This window comes from Corvus cornix, unplaced genomic scaffold (genome assembly GCF_000738735.6).
Source record: "Corvus cornix cornix isolate S_Up_H32 unplaced genomic scaffold, ASM73873v5 scaffold3, whole genome shotgun sequence".
NCBI lineage: Eukaryota > Metazoa > Chordata > Aves > Passeriformes > Corvidae > Corvus > Corvus cornix.
In genome coordinates this window covers 195524-214817 of record NW_024108688.1, presented here as the reverse complement: position 1 = coordinate 214817, position 19294 = coordinate 195524, and the positions used below count along the sequence as shown (strand labels likewise).

The 19294-nt window shown below is 49.4% G+C and overlaps 1 protein-coding gene and 1 pseudogene across 1 annotated transcript in view; both read right to left on the bottom strand.

Annotated features, from left to right (window-relative positions):
* The window catches only part of LOC120412211, an 89653-nt pseudogene that overhangs the window by 16434 nt on the left and 53925 nt on the right, over nt 1-19294 (bottom strand).
* Nucleotides 11763-19294, bottom strand: part of LOC120412207 (zinc finger protein OZF-like) — a 61447-nt gene continuing 53915 nt past the window's right edge. Inside the window, exons 2-3 of the mRNA XM_039572553.1 lie at nt 13744-13827; nt 11763-13564 (exon numbers count right to left, since the gene is read on the bottom strand). Coding sequence (XP_039428487.1) covers nt 12390-13564; nt 13744-13765 — 1197 coding nt within the window. The 5' untranslated portion in view covers nt 13766-13827 and the 3' untranslated portion in view covers nt 11763-12389. The remainder of the gene's footprint in view (nt 13565-13743; nt 13828-19294) is intronic.

The following is a 19294-nucleotide window of genomic DNA, read 5'->3' as shown; positions in this document are numbered from 1 at the left end:
GCAGCGACCGGGGGCAGTGGCGCCAAATGTGGCCGGGGAGCGAGAAACGACAGCAGTTTCGGCAGCGGCGCTGAACGCAGAGCAAGAGATGAGTGCAGCCCCAGAGACGGTCGCAGCAGCTCCAGTACCAGTTCGGTCAGGACCAGCCGAGACAGCATCCCGTAAAGAGGCTGCTGTTAAAACTGCAGTGCAGCCAGCTGCAGTCTGTGCTGTCTGTTCTGCCTCTAGCCAGCCTAGCCAAAGTTTCTCTCTCCGTCCACCACTGTTGGCTCCCAGCATCTCAGAGTTGCCTTTGCCTGATGACTCATCATCAGGAAGTGAGGCAGATGAGGTTCTGGCCCTGGGGCGCAAAACTGCCATAGCCGGGCAGTGAAGGAAAAGGCTGCTCCAGTCTCGCCCCTGGACCTTTCAGGACTGCACGGTAACAGTGCGTCCGACCCACTACAATCGCTTCTTAGAGTCAGTTAAGATGCGGGCATTGGAGGAGGGTGACTGGAGGTTATTGGAAACACTTTGAATACCAAATAGTTTTGAGGATTCTGGGGGTAATCGAGAAGCTGTTACACTCCATCCACAGGCTGTGCCAGAAGTTCAGGATGGTAGTGACTCCCCAAAAGGGGAGATCCAAGCTTTCCCAGTGTATAAGGCTCTCCCAAATTCAGGGGAGCATGACAAGCATGAGGTGATTGCTTGGAAGGTTGCCCAGGATCTGCAATCCAAGGTGGCACAACATGGGCTAGGTTCTGCTGAGGTTATGCAAATAATAAGGGTGATAAATACAGATTTGCTTTCTCCATTTGATATCAGACACTTAGGTGAAATTCTATTTCAACCTGTACAATTTACAGTTTTTGAGGAAACCTGGAGAAAGCTGGTGGACAAGGCTGCATTAGGGAATATGCAGCGGCCTGCTGCCGATCCTAGATGGACAGCGGGAACAGATGCTCTTATGGGGACTGGTCCCTTCTCTGATCCCAGCCTACAGGGTATTTTGTCCTCTAGCGTCCTGCAGCAAGCTCAACAGGTCGGCATGGCTGCCCTGTTGAAAACCATAGAGTTGTCGGCACCCAGAAAGCGATATACTGAAATAGTTCAAGGGAAATCAGAGTCATTCCTCTTTTTTGTAGAGAAAGCCGCTGCTTCTCTTGAGAAGCAGGTTGAGGATGACGGGTTAAGACAGTTGTTGTTAAGGCAGTTAGTGGGAGATAACGCAAACGAGGAGTGCAGAAAAATCATAGATGCCTTACCAGGGGATTGTGAGGTAACAGACATGGTCGAAGCCTGTGCTAAGGTGGGATCTGGGAACCAGAGAAGGTCTGCTTTGGCTGCGTTCCTGCAGCCTGTTCACGCATCTTCTGGTCGTGAACTAAAGCAACCCAAACAGGCCAAAAAACGGAAGCGGCCTAAGCCGAGCCAAAAAGAAAACACACCGATCCCCCAGTGCAAGAGGTGTGGCAGGCCAGGGCATTGCACGGGCTACTGTAGATCCCGGACTCATGCCGATGGTCAGCCGTTGTCGGGAAACTTCCGCCGGGCTGCAAGGAGGGGGAATTGATCTCTGATGCAGTCGCTCCCCCAGAGAGTGGCACAGGTACAGGCACAGGCCTACCCAGCAACCCTAGAGACAGCACCCAGGGATCAGATGGCACCCACGGATCAGACGGGTTTGACATCCACACTGCAGCTGCAGTCGTCTTAGACTCTAGCGGTATTTATAAGGCTCCCTTGGACGCTTATGGACCCTTAGCCCAGGGATCCAGTGCAATGCTGGTGGGAAAACCTGACGTTGCACATCAAGGAATCTTAGTGCACTCAGGAGTTATTGACGCTGACTTTAAAGGTCAGATTTGCGCTATGGTCTCCACGCAAAAACCCCCTGTAACTATTCCTGAAAAGACCTGCCTTGCTAAATTAGTGCCTTTTAAGTCTTGTGTCCCCAGGATAGAACAACAAACTCATGAAGATAACGGCAGTGGATCTACGGGACTTCCACAGGCCTTCTGGACTGCAGACATCTCTGACCAAAGGCCACAGATGACATGTACCCTGATCCTGCCGAACACCCGTCCGCCCTGGACTCAGCTTCGAGGTTTGATTGATACGGGTGCTGATGTAACTATCATCTCCTTCTCTGCATGGCCTCCCTAATGGCCTTTAGCCCCGGTGGGATCGGCCATCGCAGGATTAGGAGGAACCACACAGAGCTATTTAAGCAAACGGCCTGTGGTGGTGAAGGACTCAGCTGCACACAGCTGCAATTAGGCCTTATGTTACTACCACTTCCCTTAACCTTTGGGGACGGGACATGTTGGCAGCTTGGGGGTACGGATTGGGACAAATTTTTAGCAGGGGTCACTGTGCGTGAGGGCGCACAGTATCCTACGCTGCCTTTGCAGTGGTTGATTAACACACCAATCCGAGTCAGACTCTGCTCAGTTATTTGAATTCAGGGCTGTTATCATGGCTTTTCAATGATTCTCACAGGAACCTTTGGTTACTGAAGCCAACTAGCAATAGCTTTGTATACAATCAATCACCTTACGGTACCACAAAATTCAAATAATCCTGTTATTCTGAATAATTTTCTCTCATTGAAGTCTGCAGGCGAGACACAATTGCCCTGGGCAAAAGTCTGGGTGTGGAATTTACTAACCAGTGGGAAGGCCCTCATGAGCTTATCATTTGGGGTCGTGGGTATGCTTGCGTTTCCACAGATACTGGGATACTGTGGCTACCTTCAAAATGCGTTCGCCCTGACCTACGGCACCAGAGGCAGAACAGGCAACCTACAAATGATGACCAGAACACCAACCATCCAAATGGTGACCAGAACGTAGATCATCAGCCTAATGACTCTTCTGATGATGACCAGGATGTCAACCATCAGGCAGATGGTCCTTCTACAAGCAGAGACTGGGATGGTCCTTCTACAAGCAGAGACAGAACTTTAAATTTCTTATTATGGAGTCCGATAGTTAAAGCCTTAAGGACATATTTAGAATGAATAACTGATGTAGATTTCTATTTAGGATTAATAGTAGAGTTGTTATCTTATCAAACAAAAAGGAGGAATTGTAGGTACAAAAATGCTGCTAGCAAGGATTTTCTTGCTATTTTCTAAGTCCATGAGAGACTTTTCTCTCTCACAGAAGAGGTAGCAGAGTTATGTAAACAACCAAGCCACCTGCAACCTTGAAAAGTCTTTTTTATGGTATAGCAGAAAAATATTTTGACAATGGATGGTTTAGGATTTTAGCCAATCACCCCAAGGGGTGGCTGATCCTTTGTCCAATTAGACTGTGAAGAAAAAAGTCTATAAAAGAGTTTGTAGAATAATTAAATAAATCAATCTTGCTGCACAATTCCTGCCTGCTGGATCTTCTCTCCTCCTCCTCCCTATGGCTGCGGGACACGGTGATATAGCCTAGGGCCCAGGCCTGTGGTAATAAATGGAGGATTGTTGTTGTTCTCTAAACCTTCTTCTTCTTCTACCACTCCATATTCTGCAGTAAAAGTAATTTGGGATGATAGGAGAAAAAATTCCACAGTTCCAGGCCATATTACTGAATAATTTCTAGGAAAGTGAAAATAATATATGTTTTTAGTAACCATTGGTTAAATTATCTTTAAAGGGCTGTGTAAATCTTGATAATTAGACTTTTCTCCTTCTTTCACTGCTCTATGTTATGCCTGGGTCACGCTAGTGGCTCTGTTCCTCTGATAAGACTTAATAAACAACTATCTACCAGCAGAGAGGGCTGAAAGTCTCCGTTTGTCTCTCAAAAACCCTGGCAAAGACTTTTAGAAACGCTCTCCTATCAGGAGAGGTTAGATTTACGGCATGGATCAGTGTCACAGAAAAAGTCAGTATTTTGTTTCTCATATCAGAGCACATTCTTTGCTTCCAGGATTTTTTGCAGAAGGAAATGCAAGAGTTGATGAATTGGCAGTAGCTGTTGTTAATACTGTGCCTAACATTTTTGAACAAGCAAAACTGAGTCATGCTTTTTTTCATCAAAATGCACAAGCACTTATGCGAATGTTTCATCTTTCTAGGGATCAGGCAAAAGCAATCATAAGTGCCTGTCCTGACTGCCAACTTGTACAGCCTCCTGTCTCAACGGGAGCAGTCAATCCACAAGGATTGCAAAGCTTGCAATTGTGGCAGACGGATATTACCAAATTCCCATCTTTCAGGAAATTTAAAAATATCCATGTATCCATAGATACCTTTTCAGGTGCAGTCTTTGCTTCAATACATACAGGTGAGACAGCCAGTCACACCTGTCAGCATTTTTTGCAAGTGTTTGCTTCATTAGGGGTACCTCAAGAAATAAGAACAGACAGTGGCCCTGCATACAAGCAAAGAAATTGGCTGATTTTCTAATGGACTGGGGAGTGTGGCACACTTTTGGTGTTCCTTACTCTCCCACAAGTCAAGCCATTGTTGAAAGAACACATCACTCTTAAAACATATTCTAGATCAACAAAAACGAGGGCTGGCACAGGCAACACCACAGATGAGGTCAAGCAAAGCTCTGTATGTCTTTAATTTTTTAAATAGCTCTTTTGTAGAGCCTGATCCACCAATTTTCAGACATTTCTCTAACAGTACAAGAGCGAAAAGAGAATCCTCCAGTGCTAATCAGAAACCCAGAAACAGGAAAGATTGAAGATCCATTTCATTTAATAACATGGGGCAAAGGGTTTGCTTGTGTTTCCACAGGCAGTCAACTCAGATGGCTTCCAGCAAAGAACATGAAACCCTATCAAGTGCGAAGGAACACTGACAACCCTACAAGTAAAGAAGCAGGCACACAGACGTGAGCTGAACAGAGATTGCAACCTCTGACTGACATCTTGCATTCTATCTACAGAAGACTGTGAACTTTGGGTGGGGGAATCAGCAGTATTGTAGAATTTTTTGTTAGATGATAGTGTAAGAAGAATATGGAACTTAATCGAAAATTATGCTTATGCTTTTTTGCTTTGCTTGCTTTTGGCTATGCAGATTTACCAGTTAACCAACCTAAAGTAATGTTTGGGTGACTTTAGCTAATGCATCAGGTTTAGATACTATGTGTTTGTCCAACACAACCTCTGAGAAACCATATTCCACCTGTTTGGTTGGTGTGCCAATGGATGCTTGGCCAATCCCGACAGAAATTGATGAAGCTATTCAGGGTCCCTTTGTTAAGACAAATGTGTGGAATTACTACAATCCAATAGATGCATGGGATTGGTGGGTTCCTCACCTTCCCAAGGCATCTTTTGAACCTCAAGAATTAAAAATCCTTGGTTCTACATATATGACCTTTTGTGTCAAATTTAATTATGCAAACAAGGGTCAACCTTTAATTAAGGATGTTACTCCTTATCACAATTCATATAAAAATCAGACCTCATGGTGCAATTATATTTCTTTAGTTCATTCTGTATATGATACTCCCTTTCAATTACCACATGGAGTATTTTTCATTTGGGGAGATAGAGTTTGGCCTGCTATCCCAGCATACATCACTGGTGGACCATGTAGCGTGGGAAAACTTACTTTGCTGACACCCAGTGCAAAACTGCTTGCTTTTATGAGACACAAAAGGTCTATTCTTCTGTATAAGCCAGATTGTAATGATGATTTTGTACCCTAGGGTTCTGTAAAAAGGCTCTCAGCAGCTCTTCTTTTACCACAACTTGCTTCAGGAGTTGCACTGAAACAATTAGACTGACTAGGGTGTTGGCTAAATAAGGAATTCAATGCTACTTCCCTTGCATTAAGTGATATGCTAACAGATAACCAAAGATGTCAGACGTGCAACTTCGCAGAACAGGGCTGCAATTGATTTCCTTTTATTAGCACATGGATATGGGTGTAAAGATTTTGAAGGACTGTGTTCTATGAATTTATCTGATCATTCAGAGTCCATTCATAAGAGTATTCAACAACTAAAAGAAGGTGTGTCAAAGATTAGAGTTGATAATGGAACTTGGTTAGATAATCTGCTTGATGGATAGAATTTAACAACGGGTGAAAGAGCTTTTAAAGATGGGTTTTTATGGATACAAATATTGCTGCTAGCAAGAATTTTTCTTGCTTCTTTCCAGTCCCGTGAGATATTTTTCTCTCTCACAGAAGATATTAGTAGAGTTCTACAAACTATGAACACCTGTGACCTTGCAAACTTTTGTTTATAATACAGCAGAAAAATATTTTGAAAATGGATATTTTAGGATTTTAGTCAATCACCCAAAGGGGTGGCTGATCCTTTGACCAATTAGACTATGAAGAAAAAAAGTCTATAAAAGAGTTGTAAAATAATTAAATAAATCAATCTTGCTGCACAATTCCTGTCTGTTGGATCTCTCTTCTCCTCCCTACCACTGCAGGATACCGCGATAGGTTTTTATATATTAGTTATCATCATAGTTGTGTTAATAATGGTGCCTTGTTTGCTTCAATGTATTCGGCAAATGATCAACAAAGCTATTTGGGAGTCTACATGGTTCAAACAGGAGGGGGAGATGTTGGAGTGAAAGCTCCTCTGGACTCAGGCCCAGAGGGAAGCCAAAGCACAGGGGTTGAATTAAAACCTTTGGACAAGCTGAGATACATGAAGCCACACCAAAGTGAAATAGAAATACAGAATTTTAACTTTTAGGAGAAATATATGCTAAGTGCCTTAAACATTAAGAAGCTGTAGCAGAGACCTTAAACACAGTTCTTGCTACAGCAGTGTTACCCTTTCACAGAATTCTTTACTTTAGACAAAATATAGATAGAATTATACTGTTCACATTTTTTACATAGAGTGTTCACATAAACAATAAGAGCTGATAGAAACTGCATCCACAAATCTGTGTAATACCTACGTAACACTGGTGTAAGGCTTACGACTTAGAATTAGGCCAGGATAGGTTAAGAAAACTGGAATCATGTGTTAATCTTATTGGTCAATTAACAAATATAATCCACACTTCTGTAAGAAAAAATATAGAGTATAGAGCATATAGAGTACAGAGCATATAGAGTATATAGAGTATATAGAGTATATAGAGCATATAGAAGAAGAAGCTGTGTTTTGCCTGCTGTTTGCTGTTGCTGCTTAGCTTTATCATGTAACTCCCTTCAAACTCTGCCTTCAAGAAAGCTATGAGACTATGAAATAAAGAACTTAGCAGAACAGCAGCCTCCTCTTCTCTCTTACCCTGGTCCGAGAAGGAAGGGTACCCCATCTGTCTTGGTTTGAAAGACAGGTGTCTGCCAAGGAAGGCAGAAGCCTCCCTTGAAGTGGCAGATGTAACCCCTTTCCCTCCGAGTTATTATAATTTTGAAATCAAGGGCTTTTAGGCAAAGATGTGGGAAATAAGAATAACAGTTCTTTACTATTATATGTATAACCAGTCAAACAAACAGCAATAACTATGGCAGTAACAGCAAACAATCCCAAACCCAGTGCCAGCCTTCTCGGCTGTCAGGCCCTTTCCCCTCGGGTGCAGTTCCGCTCGCAGCCGGCAGGGGCGCTGGCGGCTCCCGGTGAGCAGGGCAGGTGCGATGGTTCCCCCGCGGCTGCAGGGGGCGCTCCGGAGCGAGCTCGGGAAGCACGCGGCACTGGGGGCCTGGGATCCCGGAAGGGATGGGACAAAGGCTTCACAAACCCCTGGCCGGACCCTCGGAACGGCAGGCTGGAATGGCGGGCTGGAAGGGCAGGGACGAACAGGAATTCCGGGTGGCAGATGCGATGTATCCAAGTGGGGAACCCCCCGGAGGTCTAGGCAGGAAGGGCGAGCACGGCTACAGCGTAGCAAAGGCTCGAAGCAACGGCAGGGCAGGGCGGCCACAGCCCGGCCTCCAGCGGGGCAGGGAAGGCGGCTTTGGGATCCCTGTGTTGTTTCCAGCAGAAAGGCAGCTGAAAAAGAACCAGCAGCTCCTCTCTCTCTCCGAACACTGAGACCCAACTGACCCCACACTCAGGTGAAACAAAAGAGTAGCCAGGCATACCCCACCCCCAGTGGTTAGCTCTTTGTTTTCTTAAGTATCCAGTGATCAGCGATTTGTTCCCTTAGCAACATGTGGGGGGGGGCGGGGGGGGGGAATTCCTTTAACAGAAAAAATAAACTGGGACTAAACTAAAACCCCATCAAAAGCTCAACACTTAGGGATTTTATTAAACAACCCCAGTTTTATTGAATGAGAAATGTGATGTAGAGATATAGAAATAATATAAACAAAATTGCCGAATCAAATTTAATAAAGAAATGACATTTATTATGCGACCGAAATATCGGGTTCAAACGCCAGGATCGAGAAAAACAGCACCAAGCCCGGGGTTGGAGCTCGGTGAACACGCATAGATCTGATCTCTATCGCACCAGACCTCCCAAGTTCACGAATGCTGCTTTGGCTGGTCCCTTCTTATACAGTTTTTGGGTAGAGTCCAAATTAATTCTATTCTTCTTGTATTCATGAAGTTTTCTTGTCCCGGAGTTGGGCCGCACAAAGCCTTTCCTGGGTCTGATGAATTGTCCATCCTGGGTGATGAGTGGGCCATTTCTGCTGATGGATGGGCCATCTCTGGTTCCTGGAATAGTTATTTTTAGTTCCCGGAATGTCCAATTCCTTATCAGATGTGATGTAGATATCAGAGTGTGGTGATCAAGTCGTCATGGTGCAAATGTCCCGGTGATAAGATCCAACCCCACCTAGGTGGAATCCTCACTTATTGTGAAAGAAATACTTTTAGTGTTGTGAAATTTTTCTCTCAGCCAGGCTGGTGCAGGGATTTAGAAACTCGGTCTCTGTAGGGTCTAATTACATTTCAGTTTTATATATAATAGCACGAATTACATAGTTTATTTATAACAGAAAGAAATATGAAAAAACCTGTCAGAGACAGGGAGAGAGTGGAAGATAATCAGTTGGAGCTAGATGAGCTTTAAGGACGTTCCCGACCCAACCCATTCTGTGACTCCAGAAGTTGTATGGAGTCCAAAAGTGACATCCACAGCTGCTTTCTGCTGAGCAGGCCCTGGGCAAGGACACAGGAGCAGGAGTAAATGGTGCACCGCTTTAGTTACAGGATCGCCGAGAAGTTTCTTTCTGGTGGATTTTTTATGTGCACAATAGAGGTGAAAATGGTGGAAAGAGCCTTTACAGCATCCAGAGCCACAAAAAGCTTCTGAAGGACTCATCCCCAGATTCTGCTCCTGGGAGCACTGGGGGTGAGGGGCAGATGCAGGTGGGTTCCAGGTGGGGAGCACCGGGCGCTGCAGGTCTGCCTGGCACCTGGGGAGTCATCAGTGAGAAAAGCTCTGAGTGGCAGAAATCTTATTTGGGGGAGGGCTGGAGAAATGGGGCACTCCCCATCCATCAAATGTGGGACCCCCACAAGCCGCTTATAACCCCCAAAACTGGCGGAAAGCAGCAGGGTTCTCCCTCAAACCAGCTCCTTGTGTCCCTCCATGTGGGGCCCCAGCTCTGAGTACTGGAGCCACGTGTGCCACTGCTCTCAGGAGCAACCACTAAGAACTGTGGGAGTACTCCAAAAACACCTCATCAGGAATGGGGGATACCCTGAAATCTCTCCAGAAACATGGGATACCCCAAAACCCACTTAGGAACAGGGACCCCCCCCCTGACACATCATCCCCAGCCTTCAGCTGTCTCGTTCCATACCCCATCCCAGCCTCCCAAACTCCAACCCACCCCTCCTGGGCATGAAGACCGCCTTTCCAAGCCCTATTTCCCCTATCCCACCCCCTCCTAAACCCCATCAACCTGCTGCAAAGCCCCTCAGCAGGGTTGGGCTCCTGCCATGGCCCTGTGTGCCAGGGACCGGCAGCGCTGGGTGCAGGGACCCCAGGGAGGGTACAAAAATGTTGTGAGATGGGCGTGTGCAGCTGGCCAGGGCAGAGGAACAGCATGGACAGGGGGGCACAGCCTGCAGGAGAGACGGCCAAGGGCTGGGCAGGGCTGGCACGGCTAGAGGCACCCAGGGCTTTGTCCCCTGGGCTCTGGGACTGCCTCTGGAAGCCCCACAGAAGGAACTTTCCATTGAGGGGCTGCACTTTGGTTCTCCCTCACCCTCCCTGAAGAGGCTGGCAGGGGTTGCATTTTATGACATTTGTCCTTCCTCCCCCTCACATCCCACTGCCCCAAAACAGCCCTGAGCCACCCGGGAGGGACAGGCCCTGCTGTGCCAGGCCTGGGCTCAGGGCTGGGTCTTTCTGCTTCCTCCAACCAGCCCAGGGCTTTCTCAGCATTGCAGCTCCCTGCAATCCTGGCAGAGCTCAAGGATCTGCTCTCACAAGTCCCTGGGGAGGCTTTGGCAGTCCCTGCCCTCAGTGGGACCCATTGGTGCTCCAAGGGACTTGAGTTTTGCTTCTGACTCCTTGAGCAGCTTCTTCAGCCTTCTCTCAATCCCTGAGGGTCCTGGACTCAGCCCCAAATCCACTGTGGGACTCATTAAAATACAGAAAGCCTGAAAGAGCTCTTTCTCTTCCTTCAATTGTCTTCAAGTATTCAGGGCTTCTACAGCTCACTGGAGTCAGTTTGGAGTTCTGTTAAGGAGGAAGATTTCAAAGTACGCCTCGTGACTTAATTTTTTTTTTTTTCTTTTTCAGAGAAGAGGTGATAGAAGCATTCTCCAATTAATTTGGATGCTGAATGTCTCCTTAGGAGGTCTGGGCATGTAGCAGAATGAGCCCTTTGAAGGCTGATCCTGTTTGGACAACCTGCTCCTCACCCCCAACCTCACCATGTCTGACATCGCCCACCTGGCACTGACATCTCTGTTCCCTTGAGCTCTGCAGCTGGCTGTCCCAGCCCACGGCACCATGTGCCATCTGCTCTCCTCAGGGCTCTGCCTGCACACAGGCCCAGGGAAGTTTTCCTGATGTAAGGAAAGAATGGAAAAGCCTGAGCAGGTTTCCTCAACAACAAACCCACATACTCAGTCCAGGCTGCCTGGAATGATGTCCCCTTTCTACAAGGGACACTGTGAGCAGGAATGATCTCTGGGAGCAGAATTCTCGCAGTCTTTCCACTGAATTCTCTGTCCCTGTCCTTTGCCTGGCTCTCTGTTGCAGATGGAAGCTGCTGCTGCCTTTCTCAGCTTGAAGCCCTCTTTTGATGCAAGCAGATGCTCCCAGGTGTGTTCAGCAGCTGTTGCTCAGTGTTGATGCAAAGCTTTTGTGCTCCTCACGGAACCAAGGAGATCTTTGTGACACCGTGGAACCTCCTGGAACCAAGGGCCCATTGTTTCACAGAGGAGCCTCATGGAACCAGAGGGGCCATTGTGACACTGCACAACCAGCAGAGCTGCTGGACCTTGTCACCTGTCACCTGCCCCTGCCCGCGGGAGGCACAGCAGAACCAGCAACCTGGGAGCCTCAGGAATGCCCCTCTGGGATCCATGGCACACACTCCAAGGGTCTGGAGTTCCAGGTTCCAGCAAGGAAAAGATGTTCCTGCCCTTGAAGGCAAAGCTCTTGAGAAGGGGTCGAAAGCCAAGTGGAGCAAGATCTTACAGTGACATTTCACTGCCAGCCGTCGTAACTTCACCCATGGTTGTCGTAGCTCATGGACTGGGAACAAAATCAGGGGAGGGTCTTTGGCTGGGAGCTGCCCTGGCTAAAGAGAGACACTGTGAGAGAAACAGAGCGGGCAAAGAAAGGCAGAAGAGAAAGGAGGACACAAACACAGTCAGCTGAGAAGGTGGCAGTCTGAAAACAGAACTGGAACGGACTGAAAATGAATGGGACAGAAGTCAGTCATTCTGAAAGTTTTATTTACTATCAAAACACCACCCACAGAGCCAGCCCTACACAATCCTGATCCCACCCCTCCAAATCTGGATCCCAGTCACCTTTCAACCCCATCTCACCCTGGAGGCTGTAGAATCGAGTAATTTTGGCATGGGACTGAGTTTTTTTGAGGTGGGAACAACCCATTTTGAGGTGGGATTGAGCCCTTTTGGGGTAGGATTGAATTGTTTTCAGTGGGATTGAGTCGTTTTGAGGTGATCCCTCTTGGCTTTTGGAGTGCAAAGAGATGGAGAACACTGCCCAAAATCCACCAAGAACCCACAAATACTCCAGAATATGTCCCCAAACCCTAAATTCCCCCTCAAATACCTGTGAAATGGTGGGACTTCAAACATCTGTGATCAATTTCTTTCTTTTTAGTCCTATTTTGGGTGTTTTTAAGTGATGAGGATGAATCAGAAGACAATTAGGGCCAAAATAAAAGGATAACCAGCCAGGGGTCTTCCCAATATGGATCACAGGGAATGTGGGCCACCAGGGCTTTTCCCAGTGTGGCTCCTGCAAAAGGGGATGGGGTTGGAGCAGGGCACGAAGCTCTTCCCACAGTCGGGGCACTTGCAGGGCTTCCCTTACTGGTGCCTCCGTTGGTGTCTGGTCAAGGTAGAGGTATGGGTGAAGCTCTTCCCACATTCCTCACACTCGTAGGGCTTCTCCCTGGTGTGGATGCGCCGGTGGATGATGAGGCCGGAGTTTTGCTTGAAGCCCTTCCCGCAGTCGGGGCAGCAGAAGGGCCTCTCCTCTGTGTGAATCTGGTGGTGCAGGAAGAGACTGGAGGGGGTCTGAAACCTCTTCCCACACTCGGAACACTCGTAGGGCTTCTCCCCAGTGTGGATCTTTTTATGGACAGTCAGGTTGCCGCGCTGGCTGAAGCTCTTCCCACATTCCAAGCACTTGTATGGCCTTTCCCCAGTGTGGATGTTCTGGTGGAAGATCAGGTTGGTGCTCTGGCTGAAGCTCTTCCCACACTCCTCACACTCGTAGGGGCGTTCCCCAGTGTGGATCATCTGGTGGCGGATGAGGTGGAAGCTCCGGCTGAAGCTCATCCCACATTCCTCACACTCGTAGGGTCTCTCCCCAGTGTGGATGCGCCGGTGTCTGACAAGGTGCGAGTTTTGTGTGAAGCCCTTCCTGCAGTCGGGGCAGCGGAAGGGCCTCTCCTCTGTGTGAATCCGCTGGTGCAGGAGGAGACTGGAACTGGTCTGAAACCTCTTCCCACACTCGGAACACTCGTGGGGCCTCTCTCCCGTGTGGATCATCTGGTGGCGGAGCAGGGTGGAGTTGTCTCTGAAGCCCTTCCCACATTCCCCACACTCATAGGGCCGTTCCCCAGTATGGATCATGTGGTGGCGGATCAGGGTGGAGCTGCATCTGAAACCCTTCCCACACTCCCCACACTCATAGGGCCGTTCCCCAGTGTGGATCATCTGGTGGCGGAGCAGGGTGGAGCTGTGGCTGAAGCTCTTCCCACATTCCCCACACTCGTAGGGCTTCTCCCCAGCGTGAAGCTGCTCGTGAACCACCAGATCCGAGCTCCGGCTCGATCTGCAGCCACCTTCCTGGCACAGGGTGGGTCTTTCCTCCTCAGAGCACCCTGGGCTGGGTTTGCAGCCCCTCCTCCTGTGGCATCTCCGGGCATTTTCCTCCCCATTGGATTCCTGTGCCAGGGAGCTGCTCAAAATGGCCTCTTCCACCAGGTTCTGCTGCAGGGATTTGTCCTCCCTGGGCTCCATCCTCAGCTCCTTGTCTGGGGGAGGAAGGAGAGGATGGGATTTGCCTCCGTGCCACAGGGAAGGGCAAGGAGATCCCCCCAGTCCGTCCCCAGCAGGACGGTGTCGGCAGCGGGGTTGTCCTGCAGCCGGGGGCAATGCTGGGCTGGGAGATGGAGCAGGAGAGAGGGAAAAGGGGCAGTGACTTCCTCCTCACCTGCCTGGGTGTCCCGGGGCATCTTCCTCTTCCTCGCAGCCTCCTCCTATATCTGGCCAAGGCTTGGGAATGGGAAATCCTGGTCTGGGGGAAAACAAGTGATGAGCACGTTGAGTTTGAAGGTTTCTCTGCCCAAGTCCCTCTCTAGAAGTCACCAGGCATTGTGTGTCCATAAAAATCTGCTCTGAAAAAGCCTCCCAGGAGTTCCTTGTCTCTGCCCTCCTCTTTGGTGTTCGGGGTTCCCCCCTGTCCCAGCTGCTGGGGGTCATGCTTGTATTGGGGGTCCCCCTCTCTACTTGGTCCACGCCCTCCCCAGGCTGCTGGGAGTCCCAGGAATCCAAAAAGCTCCCCCCTCTTGCGTCTCCCCACTTAGGAATGCTGGGGGTGATGGGCTCCAAGGAGTCCCCCCTGCCCCTCTCCAGGCTGTTGAGGGTCCCGCAAATCACGGCGCTCCCCCCTCTCTGGGCTCCCCACTTTGGGGTCCTGGGGGTCACAGGGCTCTGCTCCTCCAGAATGCCTCTGCCAGCAGCCACCACTGGGACCCCCCAATGTCCCCCCAAGGGGCATTTTCTGCTCAGCTTTGGAGTTCTTCATTCGCCAAAGATCCCCCTGCAAAAAAAAACCCAACCCAGGATTTCTGGGCCAGGCTCCCCCTCCCCGGCCACCTGAGCGATGGGGGGTGATGATCCCATGGGTGGGGGGCTGTGAATTCAGGGAGTGCTCGACCTCGTGCTTCCTTCTCCTTTTCTTGATCCTCCTTTGTCCCTCCTCTTCCACCCAGGGCTTCTTAAGTGCATTTATAATAGCTGCACACAGGGACATGTACCGGTAGACTGCTTTTTCTCCCGTGGCAGCTGCTTCCCCGAGCCATTGCACAACACGTGCTCAAAATCCAGTGTCCTGCACATGTTCAGCAGCAGCGGCAGGGAAGTAGTATGAGATCCACCTTATAAAGCGCTTTGGAAGTCCCTTAGAAAACTTAAATCATAACTTAGAAGAATACCCACCACCGAGACATAAAAACTCTGCTGAGCATGCGACAGTTTATTTCCCATGGCTCGTATCCTCCCCTCACCGGTGTAAAACAAAAGAAGAAAAAGAACTGCGAGTATATTCCACCCCTGTCTGGAGCCACCCGCAGTGCACGCCAAACTGAGTATCTTCTCTGGGAAAGAATGTGGAAAAAGGCACTGCGAGATCTTCTTGCTTCCTACCAAAGCGATGCCCAACTTGCAGTGCTTACTTTAGACCACCTTTGCAGGGAAAAGGATTGGACTAAGCCCCAAGATCAGGCTGCTAATGAATCAGTCCTGCAAGACCTCAAGCAGGCTGCTCAGAGAGCTCTGTCCCTTACTCCCAGCACTGCTGCCCCAAAAACCCACTTCACACAAGTCCTGCAAGGGCAATCAGAACCCTTTGTAGAGTTTGTAGAGCGCCTCACACAGGCCGTTCGCTCGCAGACAGAGGGGCATGAATTCCAACAGCAGCTGCTGACGGAGTTGGCCCACTCTAACACAAACGAAGCCTGCAAGGCAGTTCTCAGAGCCCTACCTTTAGATCCTCCTCCCACCTTAGATCTCATGGTAGAAACCTGTGTGAAGTTGGTGTCAATCACCTCCGAAATTCAAAATACTAAAAGCAGAGGGGTAGTGGGGGTGGTGAGTCAATGAGGGAAGCCTCCACCCCAGAGCAGGTGTCATCGCTGTGGGAAGCTGGGGCACTGGGCAAAGGGATGCAAAGAACCCCGGGCAGTAACACCTGTGCCTGAGCCTTTCATTCCAGGTTCGGGCCACCTGGGGCAGGGATGTTGCTGCAGCCACTGACCGAACACCCAAGCACCACCCTTGGGAAACTGAGCAAGCAGCGTGATACAGCTCCGCGTGAGGACATAAATGGAGCTGCTGTACCATCAAAAAAGGACAATTTACAGGACTGGACAGAAGCTGAGCTAGTTGATGCAGCAGTTCAGTTTTACACCTGGAAGCTGGGGAAGACAGTGCCCATCACCCTGACCTCCAGCCTCCTCGTTAAACAAACTGGTGATAGACTTGTTCTGGCCCAAGCGGCAATACCCATCCCGCTGGAGTCAGACACGTTTATTACAGGACTTGCAGCACTGGATCACCCGGGAGCTGAAGTCTTCCCGTCCATCCCCTTACCACCAGTGGTGGGGGAGAGGTGCTTGTGTTCCTGGTTGAGTGTCATCATGCTCCTCTTTTTATTCCAGAAGGTGCTACGATCACACAAGGACGAGTCATCCCGAAAGGTTGCCTAACAAACCAGCAAGAGGCACAAGCGTTCTGGGCAGAAGTGATGGGACCCAACTGGCCAACCCTTGAGTGTGAGTTGAGCCAAGGGGGTGAGCGAGTTCGCATGCCAGGTATGGTGGATACGGGGGCAGACATCACTGTGATCTCTTGCAGAGAGTGGCCTCAGGCATGGGAACTTGAACCCACCTGAAGTGGCTGGGAACACTGCTGGGACTGGGGGTAAAGCTACAGCTTTAAGGAGCACCCAAAATGTGACCATCCAAGGCCCGGAAGGAAATTTGCCTACCATCCGGCCTTTTGTTATTGATGCAGAGTTTACCCTGTGGGGTAGAGATACCTTGTCCCAGTGGGGAACTCGAGCTGTTATTCCAGCAGCCCAGGGTTTTTAGGGCGGGCCACTGTTGAGTGCGACCACCCACGCAGTAATTGGCTGCCTAACATGCCCGTATGGGAGGAACAGTGGCCGGTATCCATCGAGAAACTTCGCGCTCTCATTTCCCTCGTGGAAGAGCAACTTGCCAAGGGCCACATAGTCCCAACTAATAGCCCTTGGAATTCCCCCGTGTTTGTTCTCCCAAAACCGAAATGAAACGGAAGGACGCTTTTGCACAATCTGTGTAAAATTAACGCAGTCATGGAGGATATGGGACCCCTACAACCAGGCATGCCCTCACCATCAATGCTCCCTCATATGTGGAAGCTAGCTGTCATAGACATCAAAGACTGCTTCTTCCACATACCTCTGCACCCCAGCAATGCTCCTAGATTTGCCTTCTCAGTGCCATCTGTTAATCATCAAGTCCCCATGTGCAGATATCATTGGACAGTGCTGCCTCAGAGCATGAAAAACAGCCCCAGCATTTGCCATTGGTATGTTGTGCGGGTCCTGTCCCCTGTCCGGAAACAGGCTCCAGAGGCAATCATCCTCCATTACATGGATGACGTCCTTGTGTGTGCCCCAGACGAAACATGCTTAGACTTAACCCTAGATCTAACAATCTGAGCAACTGAAGCTGCAGGTTTTGTAGTCCATCCTGACAAGGTCCAGCGCTTGTGCCCCCTGACCTACCTTGGCCTCCAGATCCGTGAGACAACCATCGCTCCCCAACAGCTTGCCATAGCTGACGAGCCCCGGACCCCTCGCGAGCTGCAGCAACTGTGTGGTACAGTGAACTGGGTCTGGCCCCTGTTAGGGATCTCCACAGAAAGCCTCAGCCCCCTCTTTAACCTGCTGCGAGGCGATGGTGCGTTGGACTCTCCCCGATCCCTAACCCCAGAGGCGCAGGAGGCCCTTGGTAAGGTCCAGAAAGCTCTTTCCACCAAGCAGGCACACTGGATGGAACCAGGCCTGCAGTTCAAATTCATAATTATGGGCCAGCTACCACACTTGCAAGGCCTTACTTTTCAGCGGGACGAGAGGATCAAGGACCCCCTCTTAATCATAGAGTGGGTGTTCTTGCCTCACCAGCCATCCAAAAGCATTACCACACCACAAGAATTGATGGCGCAACTGATAAGGAAGGCCAGCTCTCGCCTCTGCGTTCTCGCACGGTGCGAATTCTCGTGCATTTACATGCCATTCAAATTAGATGATGTTGATTTCGCTCTACAGAGCAGCGAGTGCCTGCAGTTTGCCCTAGATAGTTACTCAGGGAAACTCTCTAGCCACCATTTGCCACACCAATTTTTTAATGTGAATTTCAAATTGGTCCCAAAATTGTTTCGAAGCAACAAACCGCTTTGAGCCCTGACAGTTTTCAAAGATGGGTCAGGGGCTTCTCACAGATCTGTTCTGACTTGGAGAAATCCCCAAACATCCGAGTGGGAAAAAGACATTGAAGTAGTTGAGGGATCTCCTCAAATTGCAGAGTTAGCCACAGTAGTCAGAGCCTTCGAGCGATTCCAAAAGGAACCAATAAACATTGTCACTGATTCAGCCTATGTGGCTGGAGTGGTAGAGAGAGCAGAGCACTCAATGCTCAAAGAAGTTTCAAATCCTAAATTATATCACGTGCTCTCGCAGCTCGTCTTTTTGCTGTCCCACCGAGAGCAACCCTATTATGTCATGTACGTGAGGTTGCATGCCGACCTCTCCGGTCCTATTGTTGAAGGGAACAGGAATGCTGACGCCTTGGCAGCCCCAGTACAACTGGCATCACTACCGGGAATGTTCCAACAAGCTAAGTTGAGCCATCGATTCTACCATCAAAACGTCCCGGCTTTGGTCCGCATGTTCCATCTCTCGCATGACCAAGCTAAGGCCATTGTGGCGACTTGTCCTGACTGCCAGAAATATCAGATCCCATCGCTAGGGTCTGGTGTGTGTCCACGTGGTCTCAATAGCTGCCAGCTGTGGCAGACTGACGTGACTCACGTCCCCGAATTCGGGAGGTCTAAGTATGTCCACATCTCAGTAGACACCTTCTCAAGAGCAGTTTTTGCCTCTTCTCATTGTGGGGAGAAGGCAAAAGATGTCATCAAACACTTTCTGTTGGCATTTGCCATTCTGGGGGTGCCAGCAGAAATCAAGACAGACAACAGACCAGCATACGTCTCGAAGAACCTCCACCAGTTCTTCGACACGTGGGGAATTAAGCACACTACAGGTATCCCTTATTCTCCCACGGGCCAATCTATAGTTGAGCATACCCATCAGACGCTCAAAAGAGTCCTTGCCCAGCAGTGAGGAGGAGCAGAGACTAATTCGCCCATTGAGAGACTCTGCAGGGCTCTCTTCACCATTAACTTTTTAAATTGTTCCTTCAAAGAGCCTGGCCCCCCCGGTATAACGGCACATTAAAAATTCGACCACAACTAAACTAAAAGAAAATCCATCTGTGCTGGTCAAAGACCCTGAGACTCACAAAGTTGAGGGCCTGTTCAAGTTACTAGCTTGGGGGAGGGGATATGCCGCCGTGTCGACCCCAGCTCGACCAAAGTGGGTGCTGGCAAAGTTCATCAAACTGCACCTGACCTCACTGAACAGCGACGACCCCAAAGCCACCACCTGGAAGAGGTGCCCACACCAGATGCCATCTGAAGAACAACTTGCGGCCCTCTTCCTGCTGTTCCCTTTCCCTGAATGTTTTCCCTTTTCCCCTACTCCCTAACTTCCCACACCTACCTCCATTTGCTTCGAAATAATAAAAAAGGGGGAGATGTTGCAGTGAACCATGACCAACCCCAGAGCCAGCCCCAAAAGCCTTGAGCATTCATAAGGCTGCGAAAAATACATAAATCCGTGCCTTACCTTTTAGCTGTGTATCCCCCTTCCCCATATC